General features: G+C 45.6%; 3 protein-coding genes across 3 annotated transcripts in view; all 3 read right to left on the minus strand.

Annotated features, from left to right (window-relative positions):
- LOC147957849 (uncharacterized) overlaps positions 1-18267 on the minus strand; it is a 125350-nt gene that overhangs the window by 67368 nt on the left and 39715 nt on the right. The gene's annotated exons all lie outside the window — the stretch shown is intronic.
- Positions 10872-11468, minus strand: LOC147957850 (uncharacterized). Its single transcript, XM_087532955.1, has one exon. The coding sequence runs from the start codon at positions 11466-11468 to the stop codon at positions 10872-10874; it is 597 nt and encodes a 198-aa protein (XP_087389081.1).
- Positions 13488-14225, minus strand: LOC147957851 (putative RING finger protein C2A9.04c). Its single transcript, XM_087535551.1, has one exon. The coding sequence runs from the start codon at positions 14208-14210 to the stop codon at positions 13617-13619; it is 594 nt and encodes a 197-aa protein (XP_087391677.1). The 5' UTR covers positions 14211-14225; the 3' UTR covers positions 13488-13616.

The following is an 18267-nucleotide window of genomic DNA, read 5'->3' on the forward strand; positions in this document are numbered from 1 at the left end:
CTTTTCTTAGTATTCAACACACTCAAAAGAAAGTTTCACAAATCTTGAATACCAAGCATATTATTATTAAGCAAATTACCATGCTATTAAGAGACTCTCAAAATAATTTAAGTGAAGCATGAGAGATCAATAGTTTCTTTAAAACAAATCCACCACCGTGCTCTAAAAGATCTAAGTGAAGCACATAGAGCAAAATTATAATGCTCAAGAGATATAAGTGAAGCACATAGAGCAAAACTACTTAGCTCAAAAGATATAAGTGAAGCACATAGAGCAAAACTACTTAGCTCAAGAGATATAAGTGAAGCACATAGAGTATTCTATCAAATTTTAATTCATGTATGGCTCTCTCAAAAGGTGTGTACAGCAAGGATGATGCAGCAGAGTAGCGTAAGTATTTCCCGAAGAGGAAGAGATGATGCAACAGAGTAGCGTAAGTATTTCCCTCAGTTTTTGAGAACCAAGGTATCAATCCAGTAGGAGGCCACGCTCAAGTCCCTCGTACCTGCCCAAAGCGATAGCTACTCGCAACCAACGCGATTAGGGGTTGTCAATCCCTTCACGATCACTTACGAGAGTGAGATCTGATAGATATAATATTTTTGGTATTTTTGGTATAAAGATGCAAAGTAAAAAGTAAAAGCAAAGTAAAAAGCAAAGCAAGATTAAAGTGATGGAGATTGATATGATGAGAATAGACCCGAGGGTCATAGGTTTCACTAGTGGCTTCTCCCAAGAGCATAAGTATTCTACGGTGGGTGAACAAATTACTGTTGAGCAATTGACAGAATTGAGCATAGTTATGAGAATATCTAGGCATGATCATGTATATAGGCATCACATCCGTGACAAGTAGATCGAAACAATTCTACATCTACTACTATTACTCCACTCATCGACCGCTATCCAGCATGCATCTAGAGTATTAAGTTAAAAATAGAGTAACGCCTTAAGCAAGATGACATGATGTAGAGAGATAAATTCATGCAATATGAAATAAACCCCATCTTGTTATCCTCGATGGCAACGATGCAATACGTGCCTTGCTGCCCCTTCTGTCACTGGGAAAGGACACCGCAAGATCGAACCCAAAGCTAAGCACTCCTCCCATGGCAAGAACTACCAATCTAGTTGGCCAAAACAAACGGATAATTCGAAGAGACTTGCAAAGATAACCAATCATACATAAAAGAATTCAAAGAAGATTCAAATATTATTCATAGATAGACTTGATCATAAACCCACAATTCATCGGTCTCAACAAACACACCGCAAAAAGAAGATTACATCGAATAGATCTCCACAAGAGAGGGGGAGAACTTTGTATTGAGATTCAAAGAGAGAGAAGAAGCCATCTAGCTACTAAATATGGACCCGAAGGTCTGAGGTAAACTACTCACACTTCATCGGAGAGGCTATGATGATGTAGAAGCCCTCCGTGATGACGGCCTCCTCCGGCGGAGCTCCGGAACAGGCCCCAAGATGGGATCTCGTTGATACAGAAAGTTGCGGCGGTGGAATTAGGTTTTGCCTCCTGTTCTGATCGTTTGGGGGTACATGTGTATATATAGGAGGAAGGAGTACGCCGGAGGAGCATCGAGGGGCCCACGAGGCTAGGGGCGAGCCCTAGGGGGGCGCCCCCACCCTCGTGACCGCCTCTTTTGTTCCTTGGAGCAGGGTCCAAGTCTCCTGGATCACGTTCGGTGAGAAAATCACGTTCCCGAAGATTTTATTCCGTTTGGACTCCGTTTGATATTCCGTTTCTTCGAAACACTGAAATAGGCAAAAAACAGCAATTCTGGGTTGGGCCTCTGGTTAATAGGTTAGTCCCAAAAATAATATAAAAGTGGAAAATAAAGCTCAATATAGTCGAAAATAGTAGATAATATAGCATGGAGCAATCAAAAATTATAGATACGTTGGAGATGTATCAAGTTTCGTCAGCACGACGGCGTGGTGACGATGATGATGTTCTACCGACGCAGGGCTTCACCTAAGCATCGCTACGATATGATCGAGGTGGATTATGGTGGAGGGGGGCACCGCACACGGCTAAGAGATCAAGAGATCAATTGTTGTGTTTATGGGGTGCCCCCTCCTCCGTATATAAAGGGGGAGGAGGAGAGGGCCGGCCAAGGTGGTGGCGCGCCCTAGGAGGGGGAAACGTACTCCAAGTAGGTTTGCCCCTCCCTTTCCTAATCCAAGAAGGAGGGGAAAGGAAGGAGTGTGAGAGGGGAAAGGCAAGGGGGGCGCCCCCCCCCCTTTCCTTGTCCTATTCGGACTCAAGGGGAGGGGGCGCGCCTCTTGCCCTGGCCGGCCCCTCTCTATCTCCACTAAGGCCCAACAAGGCCCATTAGTTCCCGGGGGGGTTCCGGTAACCCCCGGTACTCCGATAAATGTCCGAAACCTTCCAGAATCTTTCCGATATCCAAACATAGTCGTCCAATATATCGATCTTTACGTCTCGACTATTTCAAGACTCCTCGTCATGTCCGTGATCACATCCGGGACTCCGAACTACCTTCGGTACATCAAAACATATAAACTCATAATATAACCGTCATCTAACTTTAAGCGTGCGGACCCTACGGGTTCGAGAACTATGTAGACATGACCGAGACACGTCTCCGGTCAATAACCAATGGCGGAACCTGGTTGCTCATATTGGCTCCTACATATTCTACGAAGATCTTTGTCGGTCAAACCGCATAACAACATACGTTGTTCCCTTTGACATCGGTATGTTACTTGCCCGAGATTCGATCGTCGGTATCTCAATACCCAGTTCAATCTCATTACCGGCAAGTCTCTTTACTCGTTTCGTAATACATCATCCCGCAACTAACTCATTAGTTACATTGCTTGCAAGGCTTATAGTGATGTGCATTACCGAGTGGGCCCAGAGATACCTCTCCGACAATCGGGGTGACAAATCCTAATCTCGAAACACGCCAACTCAACAAGTACCTTTCGAGACACCTGTAGAGCACCTTTATAATCACCCAGTTACGTTGTGACATTTGGTAGCACATAAAGTGTTCCTGCGGTAAACGGGAGTTGCATAATCTCATAGTCATAGGAACATGTATAAGTCATGAAGAAAGCAATAGCAACAAACTAAACGATCAAGTGCTAAGCTAACGGAATGGGTCAAGTCAATCACATCATTCTCCTAATGATGTGATCCCGTTAATCAAATGAAAACTCTTTGTCTATGGCTAGGAAACATAACCATCTTTGATTAACGAGCTAGTCAAGTAGAGGCATACTAGTGACACTCTGTTTGTCTATGTATTCACACATGTATCATGTTTCCGGTTAATACAATTCTAGCATGAATAATAAACATTTATCATGATATAAGGAAATAAATAATAACTTTATTATTGCCTCTAGGGCATATTTCCTTCATCTTGTCCATCACATCATTCTGTAATGATGTGATCTTGTTTGTCAAATGACAACACATGTCCATGGCTAGGAAACTTAACCATCTTTGATTAACGAGCTAGTCAAGTAGAGGCATACTAGGGACACTCTTTTTGTCTATGCATTCACACATGTATTAAGTTTCCGGTTAATACAATTCTAGTATGAATAATAAACATTTATCATGATATAAGGAAATATAAATAACAACTTTATTACTGCCTCTAGGGCATATTTCCTTCAGAAATGAGAGGAATCTGGTTAAAAACAAACAAAGTTGCAGTACAAAGTAGACATAGATAAATACTTGATCCAAATTATCCACAAGATAGACATGAAAGAAGAGAGTGTTCTTGCCCAAGTCATAAGACACACATAGTTCTTGAATTCCATGGATAAATTCTCTCCACAAGCGGAGGTTTTGTGCTCATAGAGTCTTCACCATAAAAGGTGTCGTTGTACTCCTTAGAGTTTTCATAGTGTAGGTGGCCTTGGACTCCAATGGAGTCCTCTCCACATGGAGGGATACCACAAAAGGAGATTGACAGTGGCATGGCCCATGGGATATAGCAGCAGAGGACAAGAGAGGCCCAATGACTATAGGGCGGCCCAAGCCCACAACTGTAAGTCCATTGACAATCTGAGAGCAACACCACATTGGGGGAAAAGACCAAGAATTCTTTCCTCATTTGGCTAGGAATCCTTCTCTGTGGCATATATTAACCGAACCAGTTTTACTTACAAAATCTCTACTCCTAATGGAGTAGTTGGTAGTCTCGCTTCCAGGTTTTTTTTGTCCCACCTCCCATGTTTTTTTTGGAACCTCCTCTCACATTTGTTGGTTTTTTTCGTAGATTTTTTTTGTTCCCTCCCCCCACTTCATTGGTTTATTTTCGCATCACCCTCTCACACAACGAAAGAAATTTGAACAGATCAGAACTTTCCATACTGGCGCAAGTTATTTAGTAATGTAGAATCAATCACGAACAATATCTAAAGATCAAATCTAAATTAATTAATCTTACCTTAAATCACGCAATCACATTAATTAGAAAATCTCTACTCCTAATGGAGCATTTGGTAGTCTCGCTTCCAGGTTTTTTTTCGTCCCATCTCTCATGGTTTTTTTGGGTACCTCCTCCCACCGTCGCTGGTTTTTTTCATAGATTTTTTTTCGTCCCCCCCCCCACTTCATCGGTTTATTTTCGCGTCACCCTCTCACACAACGAAAGAAAATCTGAACAGATCAGAACTTTCCATACTGACGCAAGTTATTTAGTAATGTAGAATCAATCACAAACAATCTCTAAAGATCAAATCTAAATTAATTAACCTTACCTTAAATCACTCAATCACATTCATTAAAAAACAAATAATTAATTTTCAGAAAGATCGCTCAATCACATTAACCTTACTTTAACTCACGGATGGTAATCAATCTCCAAATAAAGGAAACAATACATCGAGGGAGCAATAAATAAACTCCCTTTCTTATGACATGTATATGATCTTCCCTTCCCACTCCGTTGTCGAGCGTTCTTGATTCTCGAGGCCGATGCTTGGGATGCGTCACTGGGTCGCGACGGTGCCGGAGGACGAGGACGGCGAGGCCGGGTTCCACGGCACCGCGTTGGCCGCGGCTGGTGAAGGGGGCGAAGAAGGGCGGCTTCTCTGGCCCTGGCCGTGGCCGTGGCCCTAGGAGTTGGTGCGATGGAAGCGGCACTTGAAGGACCCGGCGTGGGTGGCCGGCGTGCAGACACACTTGGAAGCGGGGCCGTGGCCTGCACCAGACGGCGCCGACGCCGACCCGGGCACCTCCTCCGCGTATTCTTGTAGCTGTGGCTGGCCGATTTACATGAAATTAATTCCCTCAGTTGTGGTGGCAAATATAGTACACATAATCCATATTGTTATGCACTAGCGTGTGTGTGTGTGAAATAGATGGATTATGGTCCCGTACATAATAAGATGGATATGTGTGCGTTAGAGAGAGAGGAAGAGGGGGGGAGAGAGAGTGAGGAAGAGGGAGGGAGAGAGTGTTTGTGTGAGGATTTGATGGTAAAAAAAGGTCGTCAATGTCACTTGATATGTATGAGAATATTAGTATTGAACTCTTAAAGTTAATGTGGCCTCGTCGCAACGCACGAGCGTTCTTCGAATGTAGCATAGGACAACACGGACTGATTCCAGACAAATAACCCTGTATCGACCACCTATATAAGGCACGTCAAGAACCCCATGATAGGCACCTAATTCTAGTCATCTTAGACTTCAGCATCAATATGATCTTGCAATCGACAGCTTGTAAACACAAACCCTAGTTATGATGCGAGGCTAGAACATAAAAACAGAAAATAAGGACAAAGGGTATCACCTCGGTTTGAAGGCCCGAACCTAAGTAAAACATCCCCGTGTGCACCATATGGATCTCTAACACGTAACCTATCCTCATCAGGGTATTGTGGGAAAATACCAGAATAATTGATGCATCAAGTAGGGGTTACACCTTTGGGAAACACTATCTGAATACATTCCAGTCTTTTTCCTATTTAGCTTGTTCAAGGTCATATGTTTGACTTTGGTTATTTTAGCTTCACGGCTGACGCATCCAGCCACTTCGTACACGCTGCAATTCCAATCAAAGGCTGCTCCTTATTTGGAGATCTTACTAAAAAACTTATTTCCATCCAGATCTGTGATGAGCCTTATATTTTTATCACATACACTGGATTCGGGCAACCCCTGGGTTCATCTGACTCCGGCTACATACCTATTCCACAATTGACTGCAGATTATAGTTCCCAATTATTTCTCGTTCATCCTCCCCTCACTCCTGATCTCCTCCGTCCCGATCTCCACCCTCCCGATCTGATCGAGGACTTCGAGCCACCACCGCCCCTTTCCTCGCCGCTGCCGGAGATTCGTGGGTAAAGCCCAGGAGGGGGATGATGGCGGCGGCGTGGCCACCGTCCGATGTGGCTCCGGGATGCGGTTGCAGTGGTGATCCGTGCGGGTATCTTGGACGTGTGTGTCCTCCGTCGTCCGCGACGTGGCGGTGAGGGCCTCCCCGTCACTGATGGCTCACACATGCGGGGCAACGGTTCCGGGCGGTGTTGTTGCTCCGGTCGTGAGGTTTCTAGGCAACATACCTCACCCATGGGTGTTCTGAAGTACTCCCTCCGATCCAAAATTCTTATTTTAGATTTATCTAGATACAGATGTATCTAATACTAAATCGCGACTTGACACATCCGTATTTAGACAAATCTAAGACAAGAATTTTGATACAGAGGGAGTATGAAGTAGTTCGATCTAGTGGTTCAGTCGGGGATGTGCGCAAATTTTCCAGCGAATGCTTGGTTCGGTCTCGGTCAGAACCATCAACAGCGGCACCCATGGGCATCGTTACCTCGTTAGAGGCATTGTGGGGAAATTTGGGTTCCCTGTATGCCCCGGGGGAAATCCGAGATTCGGGGTTTCTCGATCGGATGATGGCGAGGTTCCTTCGTCGTCGCACCCCCATGGGGCATCTTCTTTGGGATTATACATCGGTTGGAGGGACAGGTTTTTGGTTGCTGGGCGCAGGTCTCCTTATGCTTCTCGTGCGGTGACCAAGGTGGAGCGGCGTCCCATGTATAGTATTGATGATGATGAGTCTTGGTGGCAAGGTGCAGTGGGGTCTCGGCGATGGATACCGTGTGATGGGTGCACGCAGGAGGCTGGCGTTGTTTGGCGTCATGATGATGTCGACGACGGAAGGGTCTGGCAAAATCAGTGCATTGGCTGCTCCTGAAGATGGGACTATGGAAGAAGGCAGCAACGGATTCTATAGCGTGCACATGCGGTGCACGTCGAGGTTCTACTAGACTGGTTGGTGCTCTCGGCTAGCCATCGGGCGGCTTGGTGAAGGCACTGGATCTTGCAGGTAGGGCAACAGTTTTCGCCAGAAAGCTTTCTTTGGGTTGATCTATGTTTATTGTGTAAGGCCTTTTGAATAATACAATAAAGATGTTGTATGCATCACTCTGGACGCAGAGACCAGGGATTATCCTCTTTTTCAAAAAAAAAAAAGAACCTATTCCACAGCTAGTAACCAACGTCGACTCTATCCACGCTATTTTCTACCTAGAGACAGAGGAGGAAGAGGAAGATGCTACAAGTTGTGACCCGAGGAGTTTTCATGGTCGACGTCAACATAGGTTGACCCTCTGCAGAGGACACTAACGACATTGCATCACGCAAGTATTTTCTGTCTACACCCGTTAATTAAACCAATTCGACTAACGTGGCTATCGAGAACAGTTACAAACAACAAAGCTTTCTTGGTTGAGTAGGACCATCTCGAGCAGGAGGTTGCAACCCTCGAAGGCAGGGAGCGAGAGCATAACAATACAATCGAGCACCATCGTCGCCCATGTCCATATGCAGCCGAGATAAGAGATCTCAAAGACTGTGGTAGTAACGTAGGGATATGCCATCCTTGGGGAAAATTTGAAGTGATGTTTACCATACCCGCGTGGCAAATCTTACGGCTTCTACCAACATCACAGACAACTTGAAGATTGGAGGTTCTACTAGACAACATCACAGAGCATTTGTAGTAACGTGAAAAACTGTACATACTAGAAGCATAGGCTACGCTTCGCCGCGCCGCGGAGGCCTTTAAGACTTAATAACTTTTTTTGTAATAACTTATGGACCTCGGTATCACTGTAACACTTGCAAAAACTCGCAACAGAATCAGCAAAGTTGCACCTTGTGCTCTGTTACAACAGGAGCAATCAACAGAATCAACATGCTAGGTTGCTTGTCTCTTGTAGTTGTTTGGCAAAGTGGGGGCGATCGACAATGATTTATGTTGTTGCAAATCAATGTAGATGGATCGCGGGGGCATTGACCATAACCCCCTTTGTTCGCGGATCCTGGCTAAGAGGCACCTTTTCCCTTCCACTGACATGTGGGGTTTAAGTGAGCTGGGTGGACGGCTGGACGCTACCATCAAACTGGAGTGATGTATGCTTATGCGGGGGAGCGGAGGAATAAAATTATACGCACTGGGCCGCCACCAGGACAGCGAACGAAGGAGACATGGCAGCAAGAACGCACAGTGCTGAGGCGGGATCTGAGATCCTCCAATGGCAACGATGAAGGAGAAGGGGAAGGTCTTCCAACGACAGCAACAAAGTAGGAGGCGGACGCCCTCCAATGGGAGCGACGAATGGGCGTCGTACCCAGCACACAAACCACCGAGCGTACACCCCCAAATCACACACACCCCTACAAAAAAAATCACAAATCACAGATGCAATTCTGCAGAAGAGGCAGAAGGAGCTGCTGTGGTGCTGGGGCTAACTGCATTTTCCAAGTTCTCCAATGGTCACGTAATTCTGGAGACTGACTGCGCGTGCATCGGGTGAGATCTTCAGGCAAAGGAGATAGGCAGATCGGCCTGCTATGCTACGTTGGCTGACGCGAAGACCCTCCTCTCTGGCTTTGCACAAAAACAGAGATTAGTATCATAAATAGGGGCAAAAACAAGCTGGCCCATGAGCTAGCCGGAACTGCTCGTACGTCCGGTGATTTCCTGCTAGTTGCCGATGTCCCAATGAATTCCAGAGTTGTAATGCGTGACGAGTATATACCCACCATGGTGTGATTGCCCATGGTCCTCAAAAAAAAAGTTAGATTAAAACCAAATTGTGCAGATAACAGACGCATATTACCAGTAGCATCAAAAGAAACCTCACTGCCCTGTACAAAATGTGACCATCTAATTAATATACATATGTATAAAAAATTTGCAGAGCATCTCCAACAGACGCGCTAAAACAAGTTTATAGCGCCGAAATAGCAACTTTTAACACGCCGGAGAGCGCTCGCTCCAGCGGTCGCTGCAAAAAATTGCGCGCGCGCCGCTCCCGCCGACGCGCTAAAACTACAGCTCGTGCGAGCAGCCGGCGCTTGCAACATGTTCATTTTAAGAAAATATGCTGATATTTTTACACAAAAAAAAGACATAGCGTAGTTCAATTGCACGGCACATCAACAATCATGCCACATCATCATCCAACCAAGTTCAAAATAACCCAACCAAGTTCATGAAACAAAAGTTCACACAAACAAATGGCACATCAACGATCATGCCGCATCCTCATCATCATCCTCCTCTTCCTCCGATTCTTCATCCCCATCCGAAGACGGTTCTTCCTCCTCCTCTTCATTGTCTTGTGTCAGCATCATCATGCGGAGCTCGGAAAGTGTCAACAAGCGAGCTAGTTGGTGCTTCGGTCACAGTTGCATCCAACGCACGCCCTACAAGCTTCTTCTTCTGGCGCCTAGAGGAAGCGTCCAACGCCTTATTCTTCTTTCCAGACACCTTGTCGGCCTTCGCCACCGTCGCATTTGCGAGCTTCGAGGGGGCGGCACGTGGCTTCACGGCGGGCACCGGCGCGACGCCACCCGCCGAGGTCGTCCGTGGCGCCATGAAAAGGCCGCGCGTGAGACCGGTGCTTGGAGAAGCTCCGGCGGAGGCGAAGCCCAAGCTCTCCGCTCTAGGGTTTGCGCCGGCACGGCGGAGGGGCCGCTGGTGTAGGAAGGGGTGAGGCGAATTCACCGGTGGCGGCGCGGAGCGGGGCGAGGGCGGCAACGCCGGATAGGGTGGCGGCAGTGCGGCGCGGGCGCTCGAGTGTGCGGCGCGCGGGAGCGGGCGCACGAAATAAGCCGCACAAGATGTCTTCACTCCACGCGCTGAACCACGTATGCCGCGCGCGCGTTTTTTACGCCTCCGCTGGATTGCCCAGAACGGCTGCGCACGAAAAAATGCTATTTTTTCAGCATTGCGCTAATATCGCGCGCCTGTTGGAGATGCTCTCAGTAGCAAACTATATCGTTCTTCAACAACTCTAAAAATTGCATTGGCATGTAAGATATCTCTCTACCCGAAAAAGTGACCATCTAATTGGTATCATCTAATTGGTATTCACCGAAAAGTCAGATGCAAGAACCGCGCACTCGAAAAACAACAGCTACACTGACTGAACACGCCCACATGACATACAACACCGATGTAAAAGGCTGATGAACATTGCAGATGAAAAACAAATTTAAATCGTTTCCGAAAGGGCAAGCTTACTCTGAACAAACGAAAGCATGCATCACAACAAACCACCCTAAGCAGCATCATCAATGTCTATATCTTTCATTCGACCAAAAAACATATCAGCATTCAGGTGCAAATTTGAAAGAAAAGAAAACAAGGAAAAAAACATCAAGGTGGAAATTTGAAAGAAAACAAAGGCTCAAACGATACGGCTCGCAAGCCTTGCGGCATGAACTGCTAACAGGAAAACATAAAAACATCACACTATATAGATTACACGGGGAACAAAAGCGCACCCCAAATCCATCTCAGCAGGGGTCTTCCCAGGTTGGGGCAATGATATTCAGCCTTCGTCTTCCATTTCATCATCATCATATTCTTCTTCTACCTCATCTTCGTTATCATCATCATGATCATCGTCGTCGTCGTCATCATCATCATCATCAATGTCCATGACAACGAAGTTCGTACCATCCTGGCCATATTCCTGAAGGATAAGGAAGTGTCGGTATGGAGCATCCGTGGCGGTGGCGGTAGGCATCGCCACCACCTGGCACCGACACATGGGGCAGCTCCCCTTGGCCTCCAACCACTTCTCCACGCACCGTCCGTGGAACCGATGTCCGCACGGAGTCTCCTTCCACGACGCCGTATCGTCGTCCTCCAAGCAGATCGGACAGTTGAGGCCTTCGTCGGATAGCGGCGCGTCCACTGTCTTCAGCGCCTCGGCCACCGCTGCTACCGCAGCCGGGTCCAAGTCGTTTGGAGCATCCGCGACGGCGACGTCTGGGATGATGTCGGCAGCGTTCGCCGCGGCGCCAAATAGCGCTAGCAACGCGAGAGTACTTCGGCGGAAAAGCTGGCCATCCACCGCGACATCCACGAGACCGTCTCCTTCTTGTGGCAGGTCTTCGGCCATGTCCATGGCATCCGACGCCATCAAGCTAGCTCGCAATGCAATTGCGCGCGAGAGAGATCGAGAGATGTTGGTGAAGCTAAACTAGATCGGATCGTAGGAGATCGATGTTCTGGCAAGTGGGAATAATCGCGCGGCCCAGGCGACAGTGTGTATGTGTACATATGGATGGAACCAGAGTGCGTCGCTAAGGTACGTTCACGTGTCCGAGTACATACACTTCTCGCTGCTTTCTCTCTTGAGAAACACGTCGCGGCCGGAAATCGCCGGTTATAAGGAAAGTCCACGAGCAGCTCTTATCTTCTGGTGGCCCGGCCCAGTAACGCGTTTTTCTGCTGTTTAATTTTCTTTTTCTGGTTTTATTTTGGTTTACCATTTGCTTCTCTTTTAGTTTAAGTTCCACTTTTATATTTTACTTTATTTTAGTTTCTAATTTGGAGGACTGGATTCTTTTCAAACTTAGATGAATAATTCCCTGCAGATGTATATAAATATTTGTATTCACAAGACAAATTTTCCAATATTGAACTTATTTTAGTATTAATTTTAAAATAATTAAGTAAAAGATAATGTTCAAATTTTTAAAATATAATAAAAATATTAATTAACGGGCTGCGATTTTATGGTAGTTGTGGTCTTGAGCAGCATACGGGAACACTTGACTGAACGGGGAAAATATCCCATTAAAAAATCAATGAAAGTTTCAAAAATTTCTAGGAAAAAAAACTAGGACGACCTCCTCCAAACTCATTTCGACACGAATTTCTGCAACCACATACAATAGTCAAGCATATATGATCCCTACAAATTTCAGTTTTTTGAAAGAAATCTACTTTTTTTTGAATTTACTGTTCATGCGCATGAGCAGATGCAATTGGGCACCGAAACAGTGCCCTCAAGGCACGCTTGGCGATGTGTAGCATTGGGGAGGTATGCACCTCTAGATCATGTTTTACAAGGAAGGATGCACGTGTTACGCAAGTTGTTTTACAGCTGATTTTTACACAACATATTTGATGCACTTGATGCTCCTTTCTTTAGGCACAAGCACACCAGTAGGAATTTCTTCCTACTACGGATTGTTAAATTGTTCTCGAGTAATATAATAGTGACAAATAGGTTAAAACGAACCTTCGACTAAGCTAAGTTAAGGCAAGTCATGCTTTCTTCAATCAGAACATCTCACACTCAAAAACAAAATATACATCAAAGTTCAAAACATATTAAGTTTTTAGAGTAATTAACATGACATAACATGATAAAGAACATGTGGATAAACATATGATTACAAGACCGATGCACATGCACTACAGAGTACTCTCTACCGTGCTTAAGTAGACTCTTGATTTCGTCAACAATGGCTGTCGTCGGCGATCGATCCATCTCTGGCTGCTTGATCATCTTTACTGCCACTTCGAGTTAGTTTCAACAACGAAAGGCTTCGTCATATGGCTTGTCTTGTCTATACGGAAGGAAGAAAATGTGGCAGCCACCAAAATGCCCATGTTTAAGTTTCATATCTAACCTTGCACCTAGATGATGACTCGTTGTCATCAATTTCAAAATCGAGAGATTACAAGGCTGACCGGGATGGTTTCCCATCCCCCTTCCAGGGAAGATGTGTAGCGTTGGGGAGGTATGCACCTCTCGATCCTGTTTTTATGGGGAAGGATGTGCGTGTTATGTGCAATTGTTTTGCAGCTGATTTTTACACAACGCAGGACAAACGTGGCAAGATCAAGGGCTTTTGGTCGATTCAGAACAACATATCCAATGCACTTGATGCTCTTTTCTTTTAACAGTAGGAATTTCTTCCTACTATGCATTCTTATATAGTTCTCGAGTAATAAAATAGCAATAAATAGGTTTAAAAAAACATTGCACTAAGTTAAGTTATGGCAGACCATGCTTTCTTTCATCAGAACATCTCAGACTCAAAACAAAATATATGTCAAAGGTTCAAAACATGTCAATTTTGAGAGTAATTAACATGACAGAACATGATGAAGAACATGTGGATAAACATATGATTACATTTCCAGACATTAGGTCCGAGCATATGATAAGTTTGCCGATGGAACTGAATTGAAATTCACAAAGAGCAAACATCCAACACAGGCATGTCACCACAACCCTAAGCAAGAAGCAACATTAATTTCGCTAGAGAGGCAACTAAGACCTATCATAAGATGCACCCTCACGCATGAACTCCATGATGGCATCCTCAACTCCCGCCACCGCCAGCTCAAAATCTGAGAATGCAGCGGGACTCGTACTAGTGGCAGCGGCGGCGGGCATGGTCACCACCTGGCGCCGGCACATGGGGTAGCTCCCCTTGGCGTGCAGCCACCTGTCCACGCACCGCCTGTGGAACCGGTGCCCGCACGGCGTCTCCTTCCACGCGCCCACGGATGTCGTCGCTGTGTCATCGTCGTCGCCATCCTCCATGCATATCGGGCAGTCGTGCCCATCAGATGGCGCGTCCACCATCTTCAGCACTTCTGCCACCGCCACGGCCAACGGCGGGTCATCTGGAGCATCAGGGTCGTCTGAGTCCGCCATGGCCACATCGGAATTAAAATCGACGCCAGTAAGCTCGCGAAACAGCGCGTCGGCGTATTTTTGTTGCGGTTGCTGTTGTCGCAGCTGGTGCATGTTGTCGTCGCCGTCTTGGGCGATGTATTGTGCTTGGCCCTCGAGTATGAAGTCTCGTGCTTCTAGTGATTGCAGCACCCGGTAGAACAAGTCGTCGGCGGCGCTGTCCATGGCATGCGTCGGCGACTGCATGCACGAGAGAAGTTGATCGACGATTCCTCTACGGCCGGGAGTGAGATTGGAACGGGAGGGGAGAAGCTCGGGGGAAGCTAGGGACGGAGCGATCGTGCATCTATGCTATGCGTCTGCCGGTGAGTGCATTTATAATGGCATCGCCTGCGATCTAGTATGTGCGTGCTAGTGGCGGCGTAGGATTTTCACGTGACTACTGCTACGATCGAGTCCGTTGTTCTGTTGGAGACTGAATACGCAACAGCCTTCGCTACCAAGATACAGTTCCGCTATTGGACCGGCCTGCAGCTTTTGTCACGCTCTTCGCTCTTGTTAGGATTTAATTAAGTTATAATTAAAGGAATAATCCTCTCTGTACTGCACGTGTAGATGCTAACTGTTGCGACTTTTCCTCGCATCCCCACGATCGGGCGCGCCCCCGTTTTGCGTCTATTCTGGTTGTATATATATGTACTGATCATCGCTGGAATAAGATGGATTTTTCATCTGTTTATTCACTTTTACTTTTAACACGATTATCACGCACATCTCTCCGTATAGTAGAGAGCGAATAGGCCAGAGGAACTTCACCGTATTGCACTTTTTTCCTTTATGAGTTTTTCCTAAATGGTTTCTCATGAAAGGTTTTAATGAGGCAATAGTAATACAAGCATGATGATATGTCATTTTCTCCTTATTTTTCAACTAGGTTTTTGGAGGAGTTTTTCATGGCATATTATATGTACCTTCTCATATTTTTTCCACAGGGTTTTTGGAGGAGATGATTTCAAGTATAATCAGTCATGAGGACAAGCGAGGATTAATTAAGGAGAGTGTTAGGATTTAATTAAGTTATAATTAAAGGGATAATCCTCTCTATACTGCACGTGTATATGCTAACCGTTGCGACCTTTCCTCGCATCCCCACGATCGGACGCGCCCCTGTTTTGCGTCTATTTTGGCTGTATATATATATGTACTGATCACCGCTGGAATAAGATCGATTTTGATCCGTTCATTCACTTGACTTATAACAGTTCTCAACCCAGGCCATTGTCCGGGAGGGGCCAAGATTGAAAATGCCAGCCTTAGCCTGGCCCCAGTATAAGCAAGGTGTTTATTTTCGTTTTTTAATTAATAAAAAATACATTTTGAATTAAATAATGCAATATTATAGTATTTTTTATGTAATACTATAATACTTCAAAAACATTTTTTTTCAAGGAAAATATCTCAAAAACAAAAGTTCCCAAAGCTTTTCTGGATAGGGCTGCGTGCTGGAAACTGAGGTCCTGATACAACACCAAACTTTTAGGATGGGCCCTCCCGGCCGGGGTGCCATGGCCTGTTTATTTGGCTTCACGTATGATTTACTATTTTCCATGCTCATGGATTAGACACTACCCCACAAGGGGTTACCCCGAAATCACTAATTCAGAAGTACTCGTTGCAAAGAACACTCCACTTTCTCAGGTCGTGACAAGTGGTGCACATGCAGCACGCCACTTATTGCAACCTGGGAGTTTTCCTTTTTTTTCATAGATCCGTTTATTCAATATGTTTTATCTCTTAAACCGTGCATCCAAATCTCGAACCGTTTTGACCATTGAATTCCTCATGTCGAGATCTTCAAAACTAGATCCCATGTTGATAGATTTTGACGGACTTTTTTTTTATGAAAAAAACAAGACGAAACAAACCGGATGAAAAAACCGAACCGGGAGCACGGTTTTTCCCTTTCCGAAAGAGGCACGCCCGTGCCTCTCGTGGAAGCAAAAATATTACTCTCGTGGAAAGAAAAAAAACAGAAAACACGTTTTTTTTTCGTTTCCGAGAGGTACGGCCGTGACTCTCCCGAAAGCACAACCGTGCCTCTCGCGAAAGCAAAATCGTGACTCTCGCGAAAGAAAAAAAACAGAAAACGCCTATTTTTTCCCTTTTCGAGAGGCACAGCCGTGACTTTCACATAAGCACAACCGTGCCTCTCGCGGAAGCAAAACCGTGACTCTCATGAAAGAAAAAAATAGAAAAACGCGTTTTGTTTTTCCCTTTCCGACAGGCATGGCCGTGACTCTCGCGAAAGCACAACCGTGCCACTCGCGGAAGCAAAACCGTGACTCTCGCGAAAGCACAACCGTGCCACTCGCGGAAGCAAAACCGTGACTCTCGCGAAAGAAAAAAAAATAGAAAACGCGTTTTTTTCGTTTCCGAAAGGCACGGCCGTGACTCTCGCTAAAGCACAACCGTGCCTCTCGCGAAAAAAAAATCATGACTTTTGCAAAAGGAAAAAAAGAAAACGCTTTTTTTCGCGCAAAAAAATTCGAATTTTTTTTATCGAAAAGATAAGAAAGACCGGGGGAAAACCAAAACGTCGAAAAAACTCTGAAAAAAACCGTTTAAAAAACCGAAAACGCGTGCGGAAAAATAAAAAAAAAATCCGAAGGGAGCGTCCAGAGTGCGACACGTGGCGAATGGCTAAGAGCGCGCCAAGTGGCGCTGATCGTTGCGAGGCTCCCGAAGGAACGCTCGTTAACTAGTTGCTCCTGGGTTACCCTGCATTATTCTCGACAACTCCACACATGCTTCTAATTTTTTTAGTACCCAAAACGACAGGTGGCCAAGAGTGATTTGCGCTCTGCACAAAGACATCACATCAGCGATAGCTTCTTTCGCCATCCATAGATGCTCGAAACTGCGATACAGAAAGAATAAAACACATCCAAGACGAGTCATGTAGAAACACCAAACAGCCCCAACGGCACCGATCGGCGATTTCAACGGGTGGGCGAAGGCGAGCGAGGCTACTGGCAACGAGAAAAGATCGCTAGTTATGTCACCCTAGGTGGGTGATGCGGAGGCCTATGGTTGTGTTTGGTCAAGCTGTAAATTCTTGAAAAGCTGTTGTGGAAAAGCTGGAGGTTGTTTAGTAATGACTGTGAAACTATAGATTTGGATGTGAATTGTCTATAATGCCCTGGGGGATCTGACTGAATATGTTTACATGATAACTGACCATAAAGCAGTGATATGCGCATTTGTAGTTAATGGAACGATCATTTTGCAGTTTAGGTGATTCCTAGCTAACACAAGCATAGCACTAATTACAATTTGCAACATACCACAATCCATTCACACATATACTTGAAAATGCACTAGAGCAGCAATATGTAGCAACTACTAATGAAAATGTTCTTCCAGTATAGGAGTACAATCTATGGCTATTAATAGTTAAATAAAAACATAAAAAATCAAGAACAAAGAAGGATAGATCGGGATGATGAATGGAGGGAGGAGGTACAAGAGTAGGTGGCTGGTGCGCCGCTGCCAGTGCCGCTGGCCAGCCAAACCAGGTCGACCAGATCAGGTAGGAGGAGGAGGAGGGATGGAGGGAGAGTGGAGGACGGAATAGGGGAGGGAGGAGGAGACCAGAGGGCCAGTGCGCCGGAGGCGGCGCAGCCTGCCGCGAGTAGGGTCGTCGTGAGCAAGGGAGGAGGAGGAGGAAGGAGAGAGGGGGGAGACCAGTCGTCGGCACGCCCGCGGTCAGTGGCGGCCATCCCTATCTGTGGGTTCCTAGAGGCGGCGACTCTTTTCCTGTCTCGTGGGAGTGCGAGACCTTCAAAATGAAAAAAAGTTAGCGTTATCGCTACCTACCGGTAGCTGCGCAGCCAATCAGCTAGTGACACCTGGTATTGTATATTGATTCATGTGTTGTATAAAAAGTTTTTCAATGTATATGAGATATTAGTATTTCAGCAGCTGATCCACTAGCATAGTACTACTTTTGTCAGACTAGTGGGCCCGGAGTACTACTTATTATCACGCGAGGGCATGCTTGCATCCGCCTCTTTCTCTCTCCTTTACAAACAAATTCATGGCCTTTATTTCATCTTACCCAATTAAGAATATTCATATCTTTTAAAACATAAGGTCATATTTGAAATAATTTATATATTTGAACTTCTGGCGCATAGACATTTAGAATTAGACCAATCTTGGATAAATTTGAAACACGTTAAATTTCAACATTTCACATTTTGTACATGAAACAAAAACATTT

The sequence above is a fragment of the Triticum urartu genome, chromosome 7A (genome assembly GCF_056163025.1).
Source record: "Triticum urartu cultivar PI428250 chromosome 7A, HENAU_Tu73, whole genome shotgun sequence".
NCBI classification, from domain to species: Eukaryota; Viridiplantae; Streptophyta; class Magnoliopsida; order Poales; family Poaceae; genus Triticum; species Triticum urartu.

What these genes read in the sequence shown, in the direction of transcription:
- LOC147957851 (XM_087535551.1), bottom strand. Translation starts at nt 14,210, where the DNA reads ATGGACAGCGCCGCCGACGACTTGTTCTACCGGGTGCTGCAATCACTA.
- LOC147957850 (XM_087532955.1), bottom strand. Translation starts at nt 11,468, where the DNA reads ATGGCGTCGGATGCCATGGACATGGCCGAAGACCTGCCACAAGAAGGA.